At 54.1% G+C, this 26,191-nt stretch overlaps 1 protein-coding gene across 7 annotated transcripts in view; it reads left to right on the top strand.

The window, feature by feature from the left end:
* LOC111142575 (thioredoxin reductase 2) overlaps positions 1 to 12,829 on the top strand; it is a 50,609-nt gene extending 37,780 nt beyond the window's left edge. For 4 of the 7 annotated variants that reach the window (XM_022495857.1, XM_022495851.1, XM_022495850.1 and 1 more), the window contains 7 exons: positions 3,529 to 3,665; positions 6,801 to 6,896; positions 7,201 to 7,293; positions 9,087 to 9,158; positions 9,338 to 9,435; positions 11,165 to 11,374; positions 12,562 to 12,829. In XM_022495857.1, the coding sequence (XP_022351565.1) occupies positions 3,529 to 3,665; positions 6,801 to 6,896; positions 7,201 to 7,293; positions 9,087 to 9,158; positions 9,338 to 9,435; positions 11,165 to 11,288 (620 nt within the window). In that variant the 3' untranslated portion in view covers positions 11,289 to 11,374; positions 12,562 to 12,829. Of the gene's footprint in view, positions 1 to 3,528; positions 3,666 to 6,800; positions 6,897 to 7,200; positions 7,294 to 7,630; positions 8,497 to 9,086; positions 9,159 to 9,306; positions 11,140 to 11,164; positions 11,375 to 12,561 lie in introns of those variants that run through there. The other 3 variants (XM_022495852.1, XM_022495853.1, XM_022495854.1) reach the window with 3 other exon arrangements.
* Positions 12,830 to 26,191: the final 13,362 nt, after the last annotated feature.

The following is a 26,191-nucleotide window of genomic DNA, read 5'->3' as shown; positions in this document are numbered from 1 at the left end:
GTACCTTTGTTTTTGCGTGAGGGAGAAAGCTTTGCGTGTTGCCTGGGTCTTGCTTCTGGCCATGTAAGCGTGACCCGGACTGGACATTGTCCACAGGGCCAGAGCCACCCTTCTTGTGTGGCTGGCCACTGGGTCCCCACGCGAGCACCCGTGCTCTGCCTTCCTTGGGGGCTCCAGGCCTCAGCTGAGTGGGGGCCCCACACCATCTCCCCAGGCCCCCGGCCCCTGTGGGGAGACAGAACTCTGCTCTGAGCACAAGGCAGCAGAACTTGGAGGGGTATGTCTCTCCTTCCCCCATGACCCTCTCCAGGTTGTCTGCTCAGTGAGGCCCGCGTCCTGGCTGTGGCCAGAAGCTTCGATGGAGGGCCTTCCGCAATTTGGGCGTATTCTGTCTACCCCTGCTGCTGCTCCCCCCCCTTTTTTTTTTAAAGATTTTATTTATGTGACCGACAGAGATCACAAGCAGGCAGAGAATCAGGCAGAGAGAGGGAGGAAGGGAAACCGGCCCCCCGCTGAGCAGAGAGCCCGACGTGGGGCTCGATCCCAGGACCCCGTGACCATGACCCGAGCCGAAGACAGAGGCACCAACCCACTGAGCCACCCAGGCGCCCCGCTGCTACCCCTTTTAAATTTATCTCCATATTCCTTGAGACCTGGGATATGGTTAGACTGACATCTCTGAGGTGTACGGTTACTATGGTTACTACGAGGCCCAAGGAAATGCTCCTAGTGTCCCGGGACTTGCCAGGCAGGAGTGCTGTGTGGCCAGCATCAGAGCAAAGTAGTCTGTGGGCAGCCAGCTTTGTCCTTGGATGCTCCAGCCTCAGCCTGGAGCAAGGCAAGCTGCTGTAGGCCCTGCTCCCTAAAACCGGCAGTCTGGGGCGGAGCCTGAGGGCTCAGCTCTGAGTCCCCTACCTGCAGGGACTCTCAGCCCACCCTGCAGACCCCCACCAGGCCTGCCCACTGAGCCCAGCTCCTTCCTTGCTGAGGTGCAGCCCCTCCCAGTCCCTTCCTAGGTGCAGGAGAAGTTCCCAGGCGCCAGATGGATCCCCTACTCAGGAATCAGGCCTGGGGCCCCCATGCTGCCTCCTCCAGGCAGGACACTGGCCAGCGTGGCGTGATGCACTCCGCACACCCATGCGTCTCTGCTCACTCAACTAGGGCCGGTGTTGGTGCCGTCAGAGGGCAGGGACCTCCAGAGCCTCACGTTGCGTCGCCAGTGTCTGGTGTGCTGGGCAACGGGCGTCCGACCACCCAGCACCTGATTCTTGCGGCCAAGCGCACCGAGGAGGCCGGAGCCGGCTCCCCATGAACTTGAGAAGCATGGCTTAGTTGAGTCTCTGTGTTTTGACTTCCCACTCTGGGAGAGCAGCTGGAGACTTAAGGTTTCCCTTTCACAGGACTTGGTCTTCCAGATGCTCAGCTTGGCATCACCAGCCACCCGATCTCTCGTGTATCTGAGGCAGCACGAGCTGTGGGAATTGTGCCTTTGAAACAGTTCGTCTTTGCCTTTAAGGACATACCAGGAGCCTTGCCTTTAAGGACATACCAGGAGCCCTGCAGGGCTGCCTCTGCCCTCCCAGGGCCCCCCAGGAAGAGCTGACTCCACCACCCCTTGGCTTAGTGAGACCACACTGTCTGAACTAGGGGAGAAAGGGACCTCTGCTGGCACTCGGCGGTGACAAGGCCCAGGGCTGGAAGCATGTGAAGCCCGGCGGGGAGGCTGCTGCTGCTGTCCCCTGCCCCTGCCAGCTTTGTACCTGAGAGTTGCTCACCAGGATTAGCCAAAAATGACTGCACCCAGGGGTGGTTATGGTGTGTGGTTTGGGCTCTGCCTTTCTGCCCATTTCTGTTCTCTGCTCTAGAGGTCTCTAAGCTGGAGATATCTGCTGGCCAGGTGCCACAGGCACACGAGAAGAGGAGCTAAGGGCTTGTAGCATGGAGCTGCCCAAGGCCAGGCCTCTAGCCCCACTTGCCGCCAGAGGGGGTTTGCGGGGCCTGCCCCGAGACCCTGAGCAGGGCTTGAGTCTGCCTTCTCGCTGCCTGCTCTGGAGGACATTCTACTGCCCAGCTCTGGGGACACAGGGCCACAGCCTATTCACACAGACCCAATTTGAGGGCAGGAGAGACGCATAAATCCATCACAAAGCACCATCCTGAGTATGGGCCTGTGGGAAGAGCCCGCCTGTGGGAGGGTGGGAACCCCCAGGTTCACAGAGAGAGTGAGAAGGAGCATTCCCTATCCCAGGAAGGGCCATGTGGGGACTCAGGAGGCTGTGGGCTCACTTGGGGCCCACAGGCGTGCTCCGCAGAGACTGAGACACACACGCACCCCGGCACTGCTGGGAAACATGTGCACAGGCTTCTTCTGTGAGAGGCCCGGGTTGTGTAGGTCCCCTGTCTTCCCCTAAGGGCCCGATGCCTTCAGAGGCTGTGAGGCCCTGTCGCGCTGTGTCTGCAACTACGGGTACAGTGACCTTCGATCATGCTCTGCTGTGTCTGTAAGGCATGCAGGCTCTAGGTGGGCTGGCTGGCTCCCCAGAGCCTGGCCCCTGCCATGGGGAAGGGTTGAGATCACTGTCCAGCGATGGGGTGCGCATACTCCTGGGTCATCGCTACTTCTAGATTTTTTCTGTGGTCAGAGCCATAGGAACTTCCTATTAAGAAAATGGAGAATGGGACGCCTGGGTGGCTCAGTGGGTTAAGCCGCTGCCTTCGGCTCAGGTCATGATCCCAGCGTCCTGGGATCGAGTCCCACATCGGGCTCCTTGCTCAGCAGGGAGCCTGCTTCTCCCTCTGCCTCTGCCTGCCACTCTATCTGCTTGTGCTCACTCTCGCACGCTCTCTCTCTCTCTCTCTCTCTCTGGCAAATAAATAAATAAAAAAAAACTTTAAAAAAAAAAAAAAAAAAAAAAAGAAAATGGAGAATGAATGAATTTCCAACTCAAACGTGACTTCACAGGGTTTTGCCTGTCTTCTTTGAATGGCTTATAAGCTTTATTGTCAGGATCTAATCATACAGTGGAAATATAGGTTGGCATAGTCTCCTGAGCGAATCATCTTTGTCTGTGCAGGTTATCAACCGCATATCCAATTTGGCCCCTGGGTTTCAGATTGTTTACAAATTATGGGGACTTTTTTTTCTTTTCCATTTTTCTTTTGTGTTGTTTGAATATGTGAACTACGTATATAATTAAAAAACCAAAATTGTATCACAGGACTTGTTTAGAGAAGTCTTGTCCTGGTCTGCTTCCTCCACCCCTTTCCTTTCCTTTCTGTTCCTCCTCATCCTGCTTCCTCCTCTTGTCAACTCTGTGCAAGTAACAGTGTGGGGCTGTGTGCGTGTGTGCTTTGGGCATCTGTGTGCGTGCGTGCGTGCGTGTGAGGCTGCAGAGGCCGACAGCCCCTTGACGCTGTTGTGCTTGATGGGCATGCCAAGTGGGCATGCTGAGAAGCGTTCTGATTCAACGGAGGAATCTCAGTGGGAACTGCTGAACGTCTTTGAGCCTTGCACTTTATTTCCTTCAGGTCGCATTCCAGAAACCAGAAGCCTGAATTTAGAGAAGGCTGGAGTACACACCAGCCCCACCAGTCAGAAGATCCTGGTCGATGCTCAGGAAACTACCTCCGTCCCCCACATTTATGCCATTGGAGATGTAGCAGAGGTACGGCCGGTACCTGCCACCTGGTGTCACCTCCCCGTCCCCCCACCCCAGCTGGGCCTCAGGGACCTGACGAGGCTCACAAAGGCTGTGGGCCAAACCCCAAGTACTACTGGTAGACTCAAGTGCTGGGAAGGATTGGGCACCAGCCTCTGCTTACTCGAATGTTTCTGTGGGGGGTGGGGGGCTGGGGGGAGGCTTAAAAACGAAGAGCACCATCAGCAAATCCCTCTTGTCCGCTCTGAGGGAGGGACATCTGTTTGCACACAACATGGGCCTCGACTTCCTGAAGGTGGGCTGACGGTACAGAGCCCTAGAGATGCTCCTGGTGGTCCAATCCTTGGGGCTGTCTGGCCCTGCAGCCCTGGGCGTGACCTCCTCACCTCAGTTTACCCTCTCATCTGAGGATGGGTCAGTACTGTCCCTGACTGGGCTGTCAGATGGGGACACAGCCCCACTCACCAGGCCTGCCTGCTCCTCCCCTTGTGAGTCCCTGGCAGAAGCCCTGCCCCCCAGCCTGGGAGGCATCTGGTCAGCATCCCTCCCCTCTTCATGGCCCTATCATGGCTGGTCAGTCATGGGACCCCTGCTCCCCCGACCACCTTCCCAAAGCCCCAGGAGCATTCGGCCTCTCCTATACATTTGCATCATGGCCTAAGGAAGGTGGCTCAGGTGGGGCCCTGGCCAAAGAAGCCTGAGAGATACACCAGGGCCCCCAGACCCCAGCAGGGCTCTTGCTGGCCAGTTCTACCAGCATCATCAACGTGTTAGTCCTGGGGCTGCCATTACAAATCACCACAAGCTGGGTGGCTTAGATTGATAGAACTGTATTCTTGCACATTCTGGAGGCCGGAAGTCTGTGTGGGCAGGGCTGGGCTGCCTCCGAAGCCTCTAGGGGAGGACACGTCGTCATCCATCAGGCAGTCCAGACTTGGAGCTACAGCACTCTCTGCCGGTCTGTGTGTGTGTGTGTGTGTGTGTGTGTGTGTGTATACACACGCACGCATGTGTGTCCTTGTTTCTTTCTTCTTAGGACCCTCATTGGATTTAGGGCTCACCCTAAGTGACCGATCCTAAATGGTCTCAATTCTTTCCTTAATTACATCTGCAAAGAGCCTCATTTCCAAACAAGGTCCCATTCTGAGGTTCCAGGCAGACATGAACTTGTGGGATGCCTTAAACCTGCTGTGATGTGTTCTAGCATCAGCCACTTTTCTGGGTTCTTTGACTGTTACAGGAACAGACAGAAGTCTTAGCTCTTATGGTGACACCCTGGTCGGAGTCACAGATTGACAAGTGAGTAAGTGAACTGTTTGAGGGAGATGTCAGAAGATGCTTAGTGTGGTGGTCAAGGGAGACCTGAGGGAGGAGTAGAGCGAGCTAGAGGCCCAAGCCAGCCCAGTAAGGATTCTCGTGCCTGCCCCAGGGTGTAAGCACTGCCCTGCCCCCACTCACCCCAGAGCCCACTTTGGGAAATGCCTGGGGGTGGAGGAGCCAGTATCTGTGGCAGGTGGGTCCCTGGGTGGGGCATCCCAGAGCTGAAGGAGAACAGGTGGCAGTTGTCCCCATCCTTCCCTCAACCTCTGCTGCAGCTTATGATGGCTGGGTCTTCCAGAGAGCCTGACACACTCATGGAGACAGACCAGGGCAGGAGCCCATGCAAGGCTGGGCTTTCCCTTTGTTCCTGAGGGGCCAGCCTACCCATCTGGCACAGGCCCATCTTGCAGACACTTGACTCCATACAGACCCCTCCTGCCAGGACAGCATGGCCCCTGCTGTGCCCCTTGTACCAGACGGATCACTCCCTAGCTGTGCTCCATGCTGGCATGTGAACCACAGGGCTGCCCCTTGAGTCCCTCAGGCTGCCCGTGGACCCAGGCTCATGAAATGGTACATGAGGGGGAGCAGACCACCAAGTGGAGACAGCCAGGGACAGCTTGCTGGAGCGTGTGCTCAGAGCTCCAGCCCATCCTCCCACCAAGTCCTATCTGACCATCCAATTGACCTGTTGGTGTGGACAGAAGTGAGTGGCTTCACGTGCCCACTGGACCGGGCAGTGCTGTTGCTCACGTGATCTCCGATGGTGGGGACGTGGCATTCTCTGGTGGCCCCTCTGTGTTCATCCTGTGTGCTGCACCCCAAGATAGCACCCATGGTCCTGGGAGAGAGTGCTGTGCGGATTATACCAGGCTTTCTGTACACCCCAGGAGCTGAGCGCAAACATAGAGGAAACCATAGTATTTCAGACTGTTTTGCCAGAAATAGTACACACAAAGGCGGCATCTATTGAAATATTAAATCCACTGAGTTGGAAAGGTCCTTCGGGGGCAGTCCAAAGAGTTAACACTAAACCAGTGGTCTGGTGTGCAGTGGGGAAGAGTCCCGTAGGCGGGCGGGGTGGCCATTGTCTGGTGACATATTGTGCTGCGCGCATGGACGTTTCCGCACTTAGTCAGGCCCGGTGGAATGCACGGGCTGCTTTCACGAGTTTATCTCTGCGGATCTCTATTCATTTCTGGAATGTCAAACAACATCTGCATTTCCTGCTGCTGCAGAGGTGATTGGCAGCCGGTCCCAGGCCGACGCGTGTAGGAACATGGGGGGCTGTGCACCACCACCACCACCCCCACCCTGGCTCCTGGAGCGGGATACACCCTGGGACGGAGGGGCCTCCAGCAGCAAGGCATTCGGATTTGGGATTTGTAATGGACGGTGACGTACAAGCCAAGCTGCACGTCAGGCACACACGAAATCCTTCCAGGGCCCTTTTAGCCTGAATCCCGGGTACTGCAGATGATTAAGTAGGAGCGGGTACTCCTTCGAGCTCTGTCCTGTGGGTAGCTCTCCAAGGTCACCAACATGAAGAAGGGGTTCAGAGGGAAGCCACAAGTCAGGGTGGGTGGTGTGGCGGGGCTCACTGGCAGCTCACCTGCTCTTCCAGGGATGGGGGCCATAACCACAGGTGGCCCCCCAGAGCAGGACAAGCCAACTGGCCCAGGGCTCTGCGCCCAGAGACAAACAGGCTTTGGAGGTTTTGGAGGGGGAGAAGCTTCACTAGGAGGCATGGGCGGTGGCAGGGGTCCTGTGGAGACTCCCCCAGACGTGCCGAAGTAACCCTGGGCTCCTCCCATGCATCAGGGGCGGCCTGAGCTGACACCCACGGCCATAATGGCAGGAAAGCTCCTGGCCCAGCGGCTGTGTGGTCAGTCCTCAGACGTGATGGATTACGACAACGTGAGTACCCTCTGCCCTTCAGTGAGCTGCATCCAGCCTGGAGACAAGGTAGCTCTGGGGGCGGGGGGGGGGGGGGGGCGTGCATGTGCCTGTGTGCATGCTCACAGGCATGTGGACCTCTGTGTGTGCACACACACTCCTGCATAAGGTTTAGCTTTGTGGGAGTGGCCTCTCAACCAGCAAGGGTAGCCCCCCACACTCCCTCTGGCAGGCTGCTAACTTGCACGGCTGGGGCCCTGGCCTGAGTGGGGATCTTCAGTGTTGGGTCCCCAGGCGTGTACCTCACTTGGGACTGGCTTTCCAGGTTCCCACCACCGTCTTTACCCCGCTGGAGTACGGCTGTGTGGGGCTCTCGGAGGAGGAGGCTGTGGCTCGCCACGGGGAGGAGCACGTGGAGGTATGTTGGGGCTCCAAGGACAGAGGGGTGCCAGGACACAATGCCTGTGTGGCGCTCACACCCTGACGACAGCCCCTCCCCAAGCCAGGCCTGGCGGACAAGTGGGAGCATTGGTGTCCCTGCTTCCTGGGGCCTGCAGTTTGTCAAAGTGGGGCGGGGGGCCCAGACTGCTGGCCAAGATATAGCATGGAGGGACACTTGGGACGGGAGTGCTGCAGGACAGCCCCAGAAACCAGGGCAGCATTGGGGTGTGGCCCCTCATGGGGCACGTGTCTCCCTCCACCTGGAAAGGCTCCGACTCTCCCAACCTTCTCTTGCCATCGGCTTCTGCTTCCAGCGTCCTGCCGCCCCCACCCTGCCACAGCCCAGCTGTGCCTTCAGGTACCCCCCACCTCCCTGCCACCCCGGTCTCTGTTCCTGATCTGCGATTCATCCAGCTCTCACAGGCCCCCAAAAACCCGGATTTAAGTACTCCCCCCAAAGGAAGACTGCCTCTTGAGTGTGCTCAGCCAGCTTGCCATGGCCCTGGGGTGGCCCCTGAGTGTATCCTAAATGGCCTGGCAGGAGCGGGGAAGCCGGAAGCCTCCAGCATGGCTTCATCTTGGTACTGCAACAGCTTGCCCCGGACCAGGAGAAACTAGCCCCCGTGTGGCCACCGCCACGGGCCTCGTACCCTCTGGGAATGAGTCACTGGGTTCCAAGGCCTGCCCCTTGCCCCAGCGCCCCGGTCCTCTCCATCAACGGGCCAGGCCTGACAGGCCAGCCTTCCCCCCAGCACTTTATTTGCTATTTTTGTTTGATTCATCACAAGTACATGGGGACATATGTTCGTGGCATTCTATAATGTTGTTTTATGTTTCACAATGTTGAATGGCCAAATACGCTTTGTTTGTTTTCTTTTCAATTCTGTCTTAGTTAGAACAATATTCTCTGAAGTTCCATTAATTAATAATGGCTGTGCAGCACATGTGAGGGCCCTGCTCATTTTTTACTCAGCCGCAGCCCCGAACACGCTGTCGAGCCCTTCTTGGGTGCTGAAAGCCTCTGGCCGACAGCTCCGGTGTGGGCCAGGGGCCTCCCCAGGCCTGCCTCCCCCTCCTTGCTCAAGTGAAGGCCCAGCCAGCACCAGGGTACCCTTGGGAGGCCACAGAGCCACTGGGTGGGCCGGGCACCCCCTTCCACTGCCCACCGTCACCCCATCTGCTCCACAGCATCCACCTGGTGTGACGCTCTGAGACTCGGGCTCTGTGACAAGACATGGTGGGCTCCACTTAGCCAGTCTGGGGCCCACTCTGCTACTGTGGTCCATGGCGGCCTTGGGCCTGGGTGGGAAAGGTTCTGTCTTGCAGACAGTGTGGCCCTGGCCAAAGGTTGGTTTTGTGTGGGAGCGAGAAGGGTGGTAATCACAGCCAACCCCACCATGTCCTTACCCCACACCACAACCTGGAGGCCACGTGGGCAGTTCTGGGTCCCCACCCCATCCCTGCAGCCCAGGAAGCTACTACTCCAGGAATTGGTATTTTGTCCCTTAGGTTTTTTTTTTTTTTAAACATTTTTTTAAAATTTTTTCTTCTCAAACAAGTTTTTTTTTTTTTTAAAGATTTTATTTATTTATTTGACAGACAGAAATCACAAGTAGGCAGAGAGGCAGGCAGAGAGAGGGGGGAGGCAGACTCCCTGCTGAGCAGAGAGCCCGATGCGGGGCTTGATCCCAGTACCCTGGGATCATGACCTGAGCTGAAGGCAGAGGCTTTAACCCACTGAGCCACCCAGGGGCCCCTCTTGTCCCTTAGGTTTATCACGCATATTATAAACCCTTGGAGTTCACAGTGGCTGAGCGGGATGCGTCCCAGTGTTACATAAAGGTGAGTGTCCTCGTGGGCCATGCCAGGAGGTGAGAGGCAAGGAAAGAGCTGGCACCCGGGGGTGGGGAAACTCCCTGCAATTGCCCATGCCCCCCCCCGCCCCCGCCCCTGCAGGCCCACCTGTTTAGCCCTAGGGCTCTATCGCTAGCCAGGTGGACCATTGACCGTGTGGCTTTCAGATGGTGTGCTTGCAGAAGCCCCCACAGCTGGTACTGGGCCTGCACTTCCTTGGCCCCAACGCAGGCGAAGTTACTCAAGGATTTGCTCTGGGGATCAAGTAAGTGGGGAGGGATGTTAGCGTTGTGCACTGTTTCGATGCCTGTGGCTCTGAAAGTTGGTGGCGCTGCAGTGGGAAGTCTGCGGCTGTGATGTTGCTCTTGGGTACCATCATCCGCCTGCTTGGCAGACCATCTCCTCAGACACGGCAGCTCCCGTCACAAGAGAGGCAGCTTTCTTCTCCAGCCAGCTCTTAAGCCAGCCATACTGTGTCAGTCTGTGTCCAGGCCACCTGGGGAGCCAGGGTAGAGGCCTGAGTCCCTGGCCATTGAGGGTGGATCCCAGTTTGGGTCTTCTCTACTTAGAATGAACAGGGCTGGGGCCCTCCTTCACGTGGCCCAGCACGCAGACAGTCACGAGCAAGGTCTGCTCGCTGCCCCGGGGCCGGCATGTGCTGTGCTTTGTGGGGTCCCGGGTCTCCAGGCTTGCCTGGCACTTTTGCTGCTGGAGGCTCTGGGTGGGGGTGGGTTGCGGGTCAGAGGGGTGTGGGGCTGTCAGAGGCAGGAGGGTGGAAGGCAAAGTGGAGCTGAGGGAACAGAGAAGGGCTGCATGGGCCACCCCACCATGTACTTGGGGCTTGGGGCCATGACCAAGATCTAGCCTCAGAGTCTGGTGGAGGTCTTAGGACAGGGTGGGAGGTCGAGGGGCAGGCCCCCTACCAGGAAGACTGATGGGGGCTATGAGGGACTAGTCCAGACACCCCAGGGGCACCCCTGGCTTCCTGGCAGGTAACAGTAATAATTTTAGGACAGAGCCAATAGAGAATGTGAATGGGCCATTCACAGGTAAAGAAAGTTAAAATAAATAGTAGAAAGATGCTGTGCATTGTTTGGAATTTTTAATGTAATTAAAACACTAAGAAACCATTTTGGTCAATGAGGGTTGAAAGGTTTGATAACGTCCAGTCTGGTGGTGATCATTTCCAGCACCTGCACTGTGGAGACACTGAAGGTTTGAGCAAATCAGGGGAGTGAGGGGACCCATGTTCAGAGATAGTCAGGAGGAGGGTGTGAACCGGACGCCCCCTATGGGGGCCTTCTGCCCACAGTTTGAAACACACATGCTTGTTCGAGTTGGAACTCACGCACTAGCTATTGTAACGTGTGTATAGATGGGAGGAGGGCTGTTTGTGGCGGCCCCTTCTGCTGACGGTAGCAGCGCCCTGCGGGGAGTCCTCACTTACTGTGCCTCCGAGGAGGGGCCCGGTGCCCCATGGGTGGTCGCCGCTGCAGGGGGAGGGGATGTGTGTGTGACAAGAGCTGGGTGCTGAGCAGAAGAGCACCGTGAGCAGGACCAGGCCAGGTCGGCGCAGGGCTTATCAAAGTGGGCTCGACCTAGCTTGCTGGGGCAGGTGGGGAGGGGGAGCAGGCCCACAGAAGGAGTAGCTGGAGCCATGGACCGAGGTAGGTCTGCTCCTGGTGGGCTGGGAGCAGTAGGAAGCCAGGATGGAGCAGGCAAGGGGGCCCCGGGGGAGGTGGGAGGTGGGCCTAAGGTGGGGCTGCTTGGCATTTGCTGGGAGACACATGGGAGACAGGTCCAGCAGAGGTGTGCATGGGTGTTCCTGGCTGCTGGCTGGAGAAGAGGGTAGTGGCCAGGCCTGGGGAGCAACAAGGAGACTGGGACTTCCAGGGCCCTCCCCATGTGCCATCTTCTGAGGGACGGGATGATGTGGACGTGCCACCCCGTGTGGACTCATCTCCTGAACCCCTCCCTCGCCCCCCTGTGTGCAGGTGTGGGGCCTCCTATGCGCAGGTGATGCGGACAGTGGGCATCCACCCCACCTGCGCTGAGGAGGTGACCAAGCTGCGTATCTCGAAGCGCTCGGGCCTGGACCCCACCGTGACGGGCTGCTGAGGGTAAGCAGCCATCCCTGCCCAGCCAAGGGCACGCGGCACGCCTGCAGCCCCCCACAGCCAGGTTCTTCGGAGGCTCAGATCCAGGTACACAGCTGGGGCAGCCTCTGGGTTTAAGGCTGGAAGCAGGGGTGGGGGGCAGGGGGGTGGTGGAGTGTCGCTGTAAATAGCTCTCTCCAGATACATGGGAGGCCACAGCCACCGTGCTACCTCAGACATGGGAGCCCTGCGCCCCAACTACAGGAGCTGAAGAAACAGGGCTGGGAAGGAGGCCCTGTGACGGCACCCCTCCCCCCCAACAGGACACCTTCCTTCCCCAGACACTGGCCTGGCTGCCGCTGGCCCCCAAATGCAGGAAATGTCTTGAGGCTGGGCTTACACCCTAGTGGCCTGTCTCGGCTCTGGGGGGAGGCTGGGGGACACTGGGCTGGCTGAGCTCAGTGGGCTGCTGGGTAGGAGAAGCAGGCCTCCCTTTCCAGCTTCACTCCATGCAGAGCAGCACCGGCTCGTTTCTCTGTCGCCCAGAAGGTGGAGATGCTGCCTTATGCACGGCAGTGGCCCACACATCTGGTTCTGTTAGAGCTTTGCAAAGTTTGGCCCAGCCGGGCAGCAGGCGGAAGCCTCGGGGTCTGTTCACCGCAGCCCTCCTCTGAGGAGGAAGAAATTAGTGAGTTCCTCCCTGACCCCTGCCAAAAGGTTGCATGTGGTCAGGGCCTATTCAGCTGGTCCTGTGAGAACATTCTGCAAGCTCTAGCAGCCCCGCCTGGGGTGTCCCCTGTAGCTGTCGGCCCCTCCCGGCTTTGGGGTACTGAGGGCTGAAGTAGAGTATAGACAGAGCAGGGAGCACCCCATGAGACACCCTCAACCAGGCCTGAGGGCCTGAATGGCCGCTGAAGGTCCCATGGATTTGGGCACAGGCCTGGGGCTTCCCTTGGGGGCATCCTGGGCACCCGCTGTCCTACAGCCTCCACAGCCAGGGCTACCCTTGATACGGACAAATGAAGGGCATCTTGAGGAAACTTCTTATCAGAATATCGTACCTAACAGCTGTTTTGTAAAGAGCCAGCTGTATGTTTTTATCATTTCAAAATAGTTTTTAATAGTGTAGCGTTCCCTGCGATGCATCAGTCTGGTGAGGGCGGGGGCTTTCTCTGGGGCCCATGTCTCACCTGTCCGCAGAGAATCCTTCTGTGTGTGGGCACGGGAGACATGGCCAGGCCAATGCAGGGATGGCGTGACTGTCCCATGCTGAGCACCCCCCCCCACTCTTGTAGGACACCAGAGGCTGAGCCCAGGCAAGCCTCACCCCTGGAGAGCCCCGGAGGTCGTCGGCGTGGGTGGCCTCTGGACGGACCGCCCGCGTGCCCCGCAGGGATGGCTCCAGGGCTTGTCAGCCCCTGCACCTCGCGCACCCTCCTGCCCGGGCCAGCCCCACCAGCCCCTGATGCCAGAAGATGACGGTGTGTGCAGAAACCCACCCTGTGGGCTGCCCACATCCGAGCTCTCCACCTGGTATTTCTGGAGTGTAAATAAAGAGGGTGTTTTCCTGAAGTGTGCCCCTACCTATGCTGTCCCTAACGCACCCCCAGGACGGCCCGGGTCGGGGTGGGGCCTGGCCGCCCCAGGCCTGTCACACACAAACCTATTCTCCTCCCCTCACAGTTGTCAGTCAGGGCACCACTCTTGAGCTGTCAGCATGCCCCACGACCCCTGCAGCCACACCTCAGAAGACCCTGACCCTTTCTCCCAGGTACAGGGAACAGAGCCGGCACCCGCCCCCACCACCCCACCCCCCCAGCCCTCTGCAGGGTCTACCTGCGCCTCACAGCAAGGCAGACACTCAGCAGGGGTGGGGAAGCCGCTGGCTTTGTTCCAGAGCTACCTGCCAGTGTTGTGGCCCGGTGACAGGAGCTGGCAGGGCTGTGGGAGGCTTTCTGTCCCTCGAACATCAGGCACCCCATTACATTTCCACCGTGGCCCTCCCAGCCGGCGTGTCTGCTGCGCTCGGGCTAATCCTGCCCATTGGGGCTTGACGGGCCCCAGGAGCGCCCTTCGGCACCGGGCCGCACCTGTCAGTCACTGCAGAGAGACAGCGATGACAGTGAGGGGCAGGGCCCTGCATTGTGCTGGGGCTTTAGCGGTGGTTAATCTCGTGTCTTCCTTAAGAAAACATCACTTAGTCTGCCCGCCCGGGAGCCCTGGATGGGACCCTGCTTGTCAGCGAACAAAGGAATGTCTTTGCACCTGATGGGCCTATGGGAGCCTCAGACGCTCGCTCGCCTGGTGCGAAGCGTGTGCAGGAGCTCTCAGACGCCCAGTGAAGACGCCAAGTGCAGGGCTGGGCCAGCGCCCTCCTGACAAGTGCAGCGTGAGACCAGCCGTGTCCCATTTAACGCACGGTTGGCGGCCACGCCCCTGCCTTGAAAGCTGTAGCTCGGGCTCCCCTCTGTGCCAGGAGGAGGTGTTCCCTTGCCTAGCAGGCACTGGGAGAGGTCCGCAGAGGTCAGCTAAAGCAGCTGAGCAGCTGGGGGTGGCAGGACAGGAGGGGCCCCCCGGAGCAGGGCTGGGCCCCTGCCATGGGACAAACATGGAGTTTGAAATGGCTCTGCTGCTTTTCGGGATGGGAGAAACGATGCAGCCCATGGGGGAGCTCTCAGCACACACCAGACAGTCTCTGGGGCTAGGACTTGCCACCTCCCTGCCCACCCCACCAGTCAGCCAGAGGGCCAGCCAGCCCTATGTCTGTGGTGCCATAAACCCCATCCCCCCAGCACCACCAGTGGTTTTCTCCATGTACCTTCTCCCTCAGGATGGGCCCTGCTCTGGCACACCTGCTGAGTCCATAATAACCACTCTCACACCATGTCTGGCCGGGTCACCCAGACTGTGCCTTCCCCTAGGACAGAAAGAAGCGTCTATGGTGCTGGGCCCCCGCCAGCCTCACTGTCCAATCATGCGAGGACTTGGGACAGCCCTTGTCAGGGATGCTGCCTGTGTGGTCCTGAGGCTTCACAGCCCCCGCCTCAGGCCCACTGACTCACTGGGCATGGCGGCTCTTGCCTTCCTGGTAAACTGTGGGTGGAGGCCTGGCCCAGTTCGCAAACAGTGGGCATTCCCAGCGAAGGCCTGCCACAGAAGGTCATCACCTGGGCCACTTTTGGGGACATATCCTGCGTCAGCATATGCCTGCCTGGCTGTGAGGTTCGGAACCCAGGGTGCCCTACATGCCCCCACTGCTCTGGTGAGGCCTAGCAGCCCAGGGTCCCCTGCCCAGCATTCAGGCAGGTAATGCACTGGGGTCTCCAGTCTGAGTTAAGAGCATGGGGAACCGGGCGGATGTGTTGGGCAATCGCCGTTTCTGTTCTGCACGTCCCAGGGACTGTCCAGGTCCAGACTCACCGTGTGGCCCAAGGCCTCCCTCCCTGGGCACACCCCTGTCCTGTCCTGCCTCCTCCCAAGGAACTCAGGGAGGGGCCAAAGTGGCACAGGCCGGGTGTTCTCCACCTGGCTCCGGGGCTACCTTCCCACCACCTTTGCCTATTTTTATGGTGCAATGAAAATATGATTTTAATTTCTCAGATTGTTCGTGTAACCTATAATTAGCCCAGCAATGCCCTGCGTGCTTCTACGTATGGCTCCAGATTTCGCAATGATGTTGGTTGGGGGGTGGGGGGAGTGCTGCCACTCAGGGGCCAAGCTACCCCTTCCCTTGCCTCCGCCTCTGCTGCAAAACAGAGCAGGTCACCCTCTGGTCACCCACCATCCCCCTCCTTCTAGCCCTGTGAGGTTCTGTCTCTAAAGGTCCTGAGGTCTCCAGGAAGGTGGGGATACAGAGAAGGGGTGACAAGTTACTATGGAGGGCTGGACCAGGAGCAAAGGGGCTCAGCAAGCAAGGAGCAGGTTGGGCCTGAGGAGGACATGTGGGGCTGATGGTGGGCTGCAAGAAGGGGGATCAGCCCCCAGAAGGTGGCCTGGATGCTCAGTCTGCAGGTCTCCAAACCTGGTCGCTGGTGCCCCCCACACCCCCCATATCCCATGGCCCTGCTGGGGCCGCCAGCTTTTTTGGGTAGCCAGCAGGGAACTCTCTCCCTACACATGCCTCAGCCGTGTTCTCATGTGGCCGGGGCGGCCTGGCTGGGGAAGCGACCACGGTGCCCAGCCAGGGGCCCTCACAGATGGAATTGCCCCATGAGAAACAGCTTGGCGTCAGATGGTGCCTGTGGTTTGGGGTGTCTGTGTTTGTGGCCTTAGGTCTGGACTTGCCCCTGAGGTCCCTGGGGTGGCTCATCTCCCAGTGTCTCGGCCACATGCCTCATCTCACCGGGCTCAGGCAGCAGCTCCAAGGTGTGGGCGGGGCTCTGGGCCGTGGACCCCTCCCCAGCCCGAAGCAGGCCCCAGGGGCAGGGCTGAGAACCTTGCCCCTGGCTCCCCGATGCATGCAGAGCTGTTGGGAGCTGCGCAGGTGGTCCGGGACCCTGTAAAACATGACACCCAAGTCAGCCAGGCAGTGTGCTCATTGGGAGCTGTGCCATTTCCAGATCCTTAGGGCCACCAGGCCCTGTCACTGAACCCTCCAAACCCTGTTCAGGCTTCAGGTGCCCAGCCCATTCGGGTCCGGGGGCTCCTTTGCACCGTGGGCTTATAGAATGCACAGGAAGTACACATGTAGGCATCTAGTTCTTCCAAGTATGCCATGTGAGGCTCCCTGGTGCTGGGCTGATGGTTGGGGTCTGGGCCAGGGTGTGGGCCAGACTGCCAGTGGCCATTCCTATCTCCCCAAGCTGGCACACTCCAATCCAGCCAAGTCTTCCATGTCCCAGACTTTTCCCACCCATCTCTGTGTCCCTCTGGGAGCCACTCCTTTACCTCTATCCACTCTGGGGTCCCTGAGTGCCCCTGGCCTGGGCCATGGCCTGGTCTTTGTCCTGCCTAGCCTGACTAAGCCTGCCCTGGCCTCCATCCACCAAACTTCTTCCTCATCAGTGCCCACTGCTCCCATTCAACCCACCATGGGTCCTTGTCAGGGTGCATACAGGGGACACTGTGGGCTGGTCACTGCCAGAGACAGGTCGGGAGCCCATGCCCCAGGCCCCAGGTGAGCAAGCAGCAGTAGGGTGTTCTCTCTCTGAACCAATTCTTGACCCAGATGGCGGGGTTGCTTGCATACTTGGCAATATCTGGGGCCTAAGCTGGGCCTGGCTCCTCAGGGTGGACGGTGCCCAGTCTCAGAGGCAGATGCTTGCTTCTGGCCTCAAACTCACAAGCTGTGGATCTTTGGCCTGACAAGGGTCTGTGGCTTTGCCCTCACTTCAGGCCAAGTCATACTGTGGGAGAGACAAGAATCAGAGAGCACAGGACCAGGTGTCCCTCCAGTGGCGCCACACATGGGCCTGAGCCCTGCCAGCCTTTAGCCTCACACCACTAGGGGACCCACTGCCCATCCACCCAGGGCCCTGACCCGTACACGTTTGCTTTCCCTTCTGCTGACAGGCCACCTGGTATGAGAGCTGGCCAACTGACACAAGAGGTTTCTCCTGCTCCTGCTCCTGCTCCAGGGTGTGTCCCAGAACCCCATGCCGCAGCCCCAAGCCCTCTTGGTGGGGTCACCAGCACAAAAGACCTCTGAGGACTCCAGGCAGAGAGAGTGGCCCTTGTAGCCTTTGTAGGCAGCCCTTTACACCCCGCCCTTGTTTCTTCCTTCCCCAGCCTCCATCTTAGACCTGGGCTTTCTGGCTGGCTACTGTGGCCCTGGAAGCTGCCTTAGGCCTGTCTGATACCTGGCAGGGGCATTAATAAATAAGTAGAGATATGCTCTGGATGCCTCCCTCCTGGAGCGGGGTGGGTCGGGGACGAGATGGCATGGGACCCCGGCTCTGCCCACCACAGGCCACTCTGTACCCCCAGGCTGAAGGAGGTGTTTGACATTCCACATGAGTGGCTTCTCTGCTGGGTTTTTTCACATGGGTGGGTGTGTGTGGCGGGGGTCCTTCCCCAAAATTGTGCACATACCAGCTCTGTGCTGCTCACCACCCAGGCTGGGTATTCCAGCTCCAAACGGGCTGGACTGTCGGGGGAGCCCAACTGCCAGGGACCCCCCTCAGACAAGCTGGTGAAGGAGGGAGGTGCACAGGTACCTTTGGAGGGGGCAGGTTCAGCCACAGCCTGTGGAGATCACTAGGCAGGAAGTGTGGTGATTAATTGGGAGAAAGAGACATCAGTTCACACATACAGGCCAGGTCATGTCTGTGAGTGTGGAGGGATCTGTGCCCAGCACTTCTTGGGTCTCACATCAGGCAGCAGGGCTTGTCTCCCTGCCCTGCCTCCATGACTGGTGTCACCACTTCCTGTTTCTAGACCACCCCCCACCCCATGACTGGGAAAGTTCACCGAAGACCAAGGATGCACAGCAGACACTCTGGGCTCCTACCAGCCACAGACAGCACCCACCTCAGGCTAGCAATACATGTTCAGGGAATGAGAGAGACAATAGGTGTGCCACCCCCCGCCGAGTAGCCAGGGCCTACGAGGAGGCCATACTAGCTCTGGATCTCTGAGGCGGCCCTGGAAGGGAGGAGGCCAGACCTGGGGACTGTTTCACAGATGCTGCTTCTGGCACCCCCCTGAAGAACCTCTTTGAGCAGGACTGACCCACCATCCTGTTGCCCCAGTCCCGCCCCTCCCCGACTGGCCGGCCCTTGCTGCACAGCACAGCCTCTGCTGAGCTCTCGGGTTACTGGTCTCACCACCCAAAGGCTCTGGGAGCCCTGCGTGGCCTGGTGCCTGGCCAAGCACCTGTGCCTTCGAGGGCAGTGAAAGGGCCGTGGCGTCAGCCCATGGGGCCCAGCAAAGCATCTTAGAGCTGAGACCGCCTAATCCCAGCCCTGACGTGCTTTACGGTGCTTGGGTTTCCCTAATCCTGAAACCCAAGCCAGGGTCCCAGCAGCCGTTCCAGAGCCATCTGAGCAGGCAGCAAGAGGACCCCCTCCCATGGGCCCGCTGGGTTTGGAGATGACCCCCTAGGACAGGGCAGAGAGCTGTGCGCTTATGAGTGAAAATCCGACCCTGATGAACCCCAGAGGAGCTCAGGAAACAGCGCAGCCCTCTGTTGCCTGGCTGGTCATGTCCCGGCCTCTTCCCAGGCAGAAAATCCAAAGGCAGCGGCAACAGCAGGAGGGACTGGCAAGGCCGATGGAGCCCAAGCCCTCTGAGCTCCTGGCCTCTAGAGTTTCACAGGGCAGTGATCTGGCCTTGTGGTTCCACAAAATTAAACTGGTTTTTTTTTTCCTAATAAAATCGGGATATTTGGCTTATAACTGATGATCAGATAACACCAAATCCTTGGGAATGACGTGGGGCCATAAACAAGAGATGGTGTGACCTTGTTACACAGCAGTGGGGGGTCAAGAGCCAGCTGGACCCAGCTCCCTGCCTTCACCACTGGCCACTCACCCAGCCAGGGCTCCCAGGCACTGGGCACCAGGCTTATGGGTGTGAGCATCCCAGCAGAGGGCACCCCACCATCTCTCTTTTTATAGCTTTATTTGTGAGGCACACAGACCACGTATGGTGAGAACAGCTAATGGTGCCTTGTGGTCTTTAGCATCTTTGAAGAATTTTCATACCCATAAATTTCCCCAAGCAGATGTAATTAGCTCCTCAGCTACCAGGGTCAAGATATGGGACAGAATGTGGGGAGATCAAAGCAATGTCCAGATGTGTTTTCTTGGGGCCTCCCACTTGGTGAGTGAGACCGATGCCTAGACCCCCCAGAAGTCCCCATGGGGTGCAATGGTGCAGTCGGGGCACAGGCCCGCCGCCATCCTCCCCACCGAGGCCTCAGCGCCAGGGCCCCGCCGAGGGAAAGGGTGGATAGGAGGCGAGACCTCCTCACAGCTTCAATGGCTCATTGTTCTGCCCTCAGTGGCTGGAATTGGGCCGGGTGATTAGAATAATAAAGTCCTAACAATCAGCCAGTGGTTGGGTTTCCATAGCTTAGGGAGTATTTGATTTTCAAAGTCTTTGGCAGGGGAGATGGTGTATAAATGGAGTGTGTTGTTCACATCAGCCTGTTCTTTGGCAGTCAGGGTCCCATCCAGCACCTTACTGCTCTCAAAAGATGCTTACCTGTCAGCTCCGCAGCGCCCGGGCACGTCAGCACGGGAAGCTGCACCAGGAGGCCCAGGCACGGCGTAAGTGAGTCCTGCCTTCACAGGCTCATACAAGCCCTGACCCCCAGCGCAGCCTCTGAGGGCTGCCATAAGACACCCGCCACCGTGGAGGCGCTCAGTGAGTTGGGGGCTCATCTATCTTACTCCTGCCTTGTACCCTCTCCCACAACACACTTTAAGCCTTTGCCCATGCTGTCCCCTTAGCCCCAAACTGGGCCTCCACCGTCCTGTCCTGTCTGACTTCCCCTCCTTGGTTAAGATTCAGTGCAAGGATCCCCTTCCAGGAAGCCTTCCCTGATACCCAGCAAGGGATCTGCTGAGGGCTCCCACAGAATGGTGTTTCCCTCTCAGAGGAGCCGCCCTCATTCACGTCTTTGTCCCCAGAATAATGCCTTGTACATAATAGGTGCTCAAAATATGGCTGCCAAATGAACATTGGCATGAAATCTTTGTGTTTTCCCTACCAAAATTTCCATGATGTGCCACTCTGCAAGGTCTGAGGGCTGTGCTCCCCCTACACACTATGCATCCTTGGAAAAGGGGTAATGGCTTAGAACCTGACCCAACTTCCTTCAGCTTACCGCCTCCTGGTTCTGACATGCCAGGGCCACATGAGGAGAGCGGAACACAAGATTTGCTTCAAGCATTTCATCAGGCACTGTGTGTCCTCACCACAAAGGCAGGCACAGCAAGATCGGTGCCTATAAAGTAAGTGTAAGGAGGGGACGGTCTGAGTAATGACTGAGTAGCTTACCCAGGGCTAACTTTCCTGAGTTAGTAATGGCCAATTCTAGATGAAATAGAAAGGATTCAGTTGGTTAAGTGTCTGCCTTCCCCTCAGGTCATGATCCCAGGGTCCTGGGATTGAGCCCCGCATTGGGCTCCCTTTTCCCCTCTCCCTCTGCCTGTTGCTCTGCCTGATTGTGCTCTCCCTCTCTTCTCTGTCAAATATATAAATAAAATCTTTTTAAAAAAAATAGAAAAGATAACTATTTGAAGGCACTAAAGAACAAGTAAATAAAAGTGGTGGAAACTAGAGGGAATCCAACCTTTAAAAGGAGAGAAATGCCCTGGGTGAGATCCACGTTTGTACTGCTTTTCCCCTAAGCACCCTCTGCATGACATGGCATGGGTGACTGAAATGTGAGCAGAAAGCTGTAATCCTTTTGGCTCGATGTTCCAGAGAACAGAGTTTGGGTCAGTCAGAGCATTTGGATATGAGGAAGAAAGTCCCTGAAAATGTGCATGTAAATCCTTGGTTGACTCCTGGACTGCTCTTGTATGAATGAAACTCAAGGGGTCTAGTAGGAAGATAACAATGGACAGATATTTCGGCTCTTGCCTACCACAAAGGAGAGAGAGTGTGGATCTCAAAACCTGCCAAGGTATGGAGACTGTGCAAACACCATGGCTTCTCCATTGAAACCACTGAAAGTCCCTGCCTTAGGAGAAAAAAATTATGTTCCAGGATGAAAGGATTTGTGAAATGGGGACCAAGGACAGAACTACAACAGACGTACCCTCGCAAATATAAAAGTAAGCTTCTGAAACTTTAAAATGAAACAAAAACAAGTTAACATGCTTCAGAAGAAAATCCAAAGCCTCTACCAAGTGCCATTTGTAATGTCCAAAATGCAATAAAAAAGTACTAGATGGGTAAGAAACATGAAAATGTGATTCCTAGCCAAGAAAAAAAAGCAGCTAAGAGAAAGCATCCCTAAGTCAATTCAATTCAATTCAATTTTAAAACAGGTATTATAAATATGTTTAAGTACTCAAAGGAGAAAAAAAAAAGGGTCGCAATGAATGAACAGAAGGAATTTCAGCAGAGAAATGGTAACTGCAAAAAAGAACCAAACAAATTCTAGAGCTGAAAATTACAACAAATAGAATGTAATTGGATGGACTTTAAGTGACCGTAGGAACAGATTGGAGATGCCTTCGGCTCAGGTCATGATCCTGGGATCCTGGGGTCCTGGGATCAAGTCCTGCATAGGGCTCCTTGCTCAGGGAGGAGCCTGCTTCTCCTTCTGCCTGCTGCTTCCCCTGCTTGTGCTCTCTGCCCCCTGCCCCAACATATAAATAAAAATCTTAAAAAAAAAAAAACAGAGAGTGACGATACAAGAAATACAGACCAGAGAGACCATACTAGAAAGTCTAACGTAATTGTGGCTCAGAAGGAGAAAAAGAGTAAGAATGGGGCAGAAAAAAAATCTGAAAAAGCAAGAACCAAAAATTTAATGAATTTTGGATCAACTTACATATGTAAAAATATCAGCAAATCCCAAGCAGTATAAACATGAAGAAAACATGAAGGCATATCTTGGTCAAACTCTTGAAAACCAAAGATAAAGGGAAAATCCTGAAAGATGCCAGAGGAATAAGGACACATCACATTTCTGACTTTACATCAGAAAAACATGGAGATTGGAAGCAATGGAACAAAATTTATGTGAGAAAAAAAAAAAGCCAACTCAGAAAATCTATGTGCAATGACAATATTAAAAAATGAAGGAGAATGGAAGGTATTTAAATGATGGCTGAAATAATTCCTCAGCTGACACACACCACAAGAAATGCAATAGGAGTTTCTTCAGGCCAAAGGGAAATTGCACCAGATGGAAGCTCAGATTGACTGAGAGCAAAAAAGAGTACTGGATATGGGGAATATGTAGGTCAATTGGGAATGCAAGCTGGTGCAGCCAGTCTGGAAAACAGTATAGTGGTTCCTCAAGAAGCTAAAAATAGAGCTACCCTATGACCAAGCAATTGCACTACTGGGTATTTACCCCAAAGATACAGATGCAGTGAAAAGAAGGGGCACATGCACCCCAATGTTCGTAGCAGCAATGTCCACAATAGCCAAACTGTGGAAGGAGCTGAGATGCCCTTCTAAAGATGAATGGATAAAGAAGATGTGGTCTTTGGGGCGCCTGGGTGGCTCAGTGGGTTAAAGCCTCTGCCTTCAGCTCAGGTCATGATCTCGGGGTCCTGGGATTGAGCCCCGCATCAGGCTCTCTGCTCAGCAGGGAACCTGCTCCCCCCACCCTCTGCCTGCCTCTCTGCTTACTTGTGATCTCTGTCTGTCAAATAAATAAATAAAATCTTTAAAAATTAAAAAAAAAAAGATATGCTCCATATTTACAATGGAGTATTACTTAGCCATCAGAAAGGATAAATATCCACCATTTGGATCGACATGGATGGAACTGGAGGGGATTATGCTGAGTGAAATAAGTCAAGCAGAGGAAGACAATTATCATATGGTTTCACTCATACATAGAACATAAGGAATAGTATGGAAGACCATAGGGGAACGGAGGGAAAACTGAAGAGGGGGAGATCAGAGGGGGTTACAAACCATGAGAGACTCTTGACTCTGGGAAACAAGCTGAGGGTTGCAGAAGGGGAGGTGGGTAGGGGGATAGGGCACCTGGGTGATAGGAATTAAAGAGGCCACGTGATGTCATGAGCACTGGATGTTATACGCAACTGATGAATTATTGAGCACCATATATGAAACTAATGATGTACTATATGTTGACTAATTGGTTTTACATTTAAAAAAATAAGTAAATATAATAAAACTTTAAAAATGCTATTTTCTTAAAAAATTAAAATAAAATGCTATTTTCTTCCTTCTCTTATTTTCTTTAAAAGAGACTGATTACTTAAAACAAGGATTGTAACCATGTATGACTGGGTTCACATGAATGAAAAATGTAACAACAGCAAAAACATGGTTGTAAATTGGCTTATATGGTTGCAATGTTCTTATACTTAATGGTAAGTGAAGTAGTACAATATCTACTCTAAGTAGATTATAGTAAATTAAAGATGCATGTAAATTAAAGAAGCATCTCCTAGAACAACCACTGAATACAATACAAAGAGGTACAACTAGGGGCGCCTGGGTGGCTCAGTCATTAAGCATCTGCCTTCAACTCAGGTCATGATCCCAGGGTCCTGGGATTGAGCCCCGCATCAGGCTCCCTGCTTGGCAGGAAGCCTGCTTCTCCCTCTCCCACTCCCCCTGCTTGTGTTCCCTCTCTCACTGTGTCTTTCTCTGTCAAATAAATAAATAAAATCTTAAAAAAAAAAAAGAGGTACAACTAAAAAGCCAATAGAGTAGTTAGGATGAAATACTAAAAAAAACCTCGATAAGCCCAAAAGAAGGGAGAAAAGGAGGAACAGAAAAAAAAGAAGGAAAGGAAGAAAAGATGGGACAAATAGAGAACAAATAGGAAAATGGTGGGCTTAAACCTCATCAAACCTAATTAATATCAATAATTACATAAATACATGGTTTAAACTCTCTAAGTAAAAAGCAGAGATTAACATATTTGATTTAAAAAAGCAAGATCGGGGTGCCTGGTGGCTCAGTGTGTTAAAACCTCTGCCTTCAGCTCAGGTCATGATCTCAGGTTCCTGGGATCGAGCCCGGGATCGAGCCCCGAATCGGGCTCTCTGCTCAGTGGGGAGCCTGCTTCCTCCTCCTCTCTCTCTCTCTGCCTGCCTCTCTGCCTACTTGTGATCTCTGTCAAATAAATAAATAAATAAATAATAAAAGAGCAAAATCCAACTATATGTTGTCTACCTTTAGGTAAACAGACAGATCCAAGCTGAAAATAAACAGATAGAAAGAGATACACAATCCAAAAGTTAAACATTAGAAAGCTGATATGTCAGGGTGTCTGGGTGGCTCAGTTGGTTAAGCATCTGCCTTCAGCTCAGGTTGTGGTCCCCGGGTTCTGGGATGGAGTCCCGAGTTGGGCTCCCTGGGAGCCTGGGCTTCTCCCTCTCCCTCTATCTCTCCCCCCATCCCCTTCTTGCACTCTTGCTTTCAAGCTATCTCAAGTAAATAAAACCTTAAAAAAAAAAAAAAAAAGAAAGAAAAAGAAAGAAAGCTGATGTGGCAATATTAATATCAAACAACATTGACTGCAAGAGCAGGGATTTTACCGAAGATGGGCGGGGCCATTTCATAGTAATAAAAGGCTCAATTCATCAGGAAAGGATAACAATCGTAAATGTGTACGCACTTAATAACAGAATGGCAGAATTACAATGAGAAATGGATGAATCCTAATCACATTTAGAGATTTTAACATCTGTTTCTAGCAACTGACACAACTAGAGATATTTCAGGGGAGCAGAACAATATTATCAAGCACTGAAACCTGACATTTATAGAACACTATGCCCAACAACTGCAGAATAAACAGTCCCCAACAGAAAGCCACTTTATTTTCTCCTATACTCTAAAGGGTAGCTTTTCAGTTTGAGCTTTATTAAAAACTTTAACAACATATATAATTTACATGTGATAGACTGCACCCATTTAAAGTGAACAATTTGATCCTGTGTTGACAGATGTATATTCTCAAGAAGCCATCCCAACAATCGAGATATAGAAATCCACCCCCCAAATATTTCCTTGTTCACCTTTCCACTTTTTCAGGCTCCAGGACACCATTGATCAGCTTTCTGTCACTATTGATTAGGTTACATTTTCTATAAGAGGAGTCATAGAGTATATGCTCTTCTGCATCAGATTTCTTTCTTTTTTTTTTTTTATTTAAGATTTTTAGTGTATTTGACAGAGAGAAACACAGTGAGAGAGGGAACACAAGCAGGGGGAGTGGGAGAGAGAGAAGCAGGCTTCCTGCCAAGCAGGGAGCCTGATGCGGGGCTCGATCCCAGGACCCTGGGATCATGACCTAAGCTGAAGACAGATGCCCAACGACTGAGCCACCCAGGTGCCCTTGCATCAGATTTCTTTTACTCAGTTGTATATCAGTAGCTGGTTCTTTTTTTTCTTGATGAGTGTGTTCCATAGTACAGATATACCACATTTTGTTTATCCATTTACCTCTTGGTGGATATTTAGGTCATTTTTGTCTATTATTAGTGAAGCTGCAATGAATATTAATGAATAATTGTGTGCATGTATGTTTTCGTTTCTCTTGGAAATGCATCTAGGAGTGAAATGGTTAGGATCTATGGTAGGTATATGTTTAACATTATAAGAATGCCGAAGAGTTTTTCTGAAGTGATTGTACTAGATTCCCACCATCATTCTTCACATTTGTTTTATTCTTCACATTCTTTGCAAGTACCCATGGAACTTTCACCAAGGAGACTACACACTGAGAGAAAACCACATTAAAAAAATCACAGAAAGATATCTTGAAAATCCCTCAAATATTTAGAAATTAAACAACATACTTCTAAATAACCCAGGGATAAAAGGACTCAAAAGAGAAATTGGAAAATATTTTGAACTGACAATAATAAAAACATAACACTTCATTGTTTCTGGGATGCAGCCAATGAAGTGATGAGAAGCAAATGTATAGCTTTAAAACATTTGTGTTAAAAAGAAAAAAATACTCGTGTCAAAAAGAAAACTACTTGTATTAAAAAAATACTTGTGTTGGGACGCCTGGGTGGCTCAGTTGGTTAAGCGGCTGCTTTCGGCTCAGGTCATGATCCCGGCATCCTGGGATCGAGTCCCGCGTCGGGCTCCTTGCTCAGCAGGGAGTCTGCTTCTCCCTCTGCCTCTGCCTGCCACTCTTAGTCTGCCTGTGCTCACTCTCTCCGACAAATAAATAAAATCTTAAAAAAAAAAAAAAAACTTGTGTTTATGATCTCTGATCACACAACGTCCTGAAGAAAGCAGAAGAAGAAGAGCAAATTCAGATCACGGGAAAGAAGATGGAAATAATAAATATAA

Source organism: Enhydra lutris, unplaced genomic scaffold, assembly GCF_002288905.1.
Source record: "Enhydra lutris kenyoni isolate GAN:26980312 unplaced genomic scaffold, ASM228890v2 scaffoldscaffold8, whole genome shotgun sequence".
NCBI lineage: Eukaryota > Metazoa > Chordata > Mammalia > Carnivora > Mustelidae > Enhydra > Enhydra lutris.
This window is presented reverse-complemented; position numbering and strand designations above follow the sequence as displayed.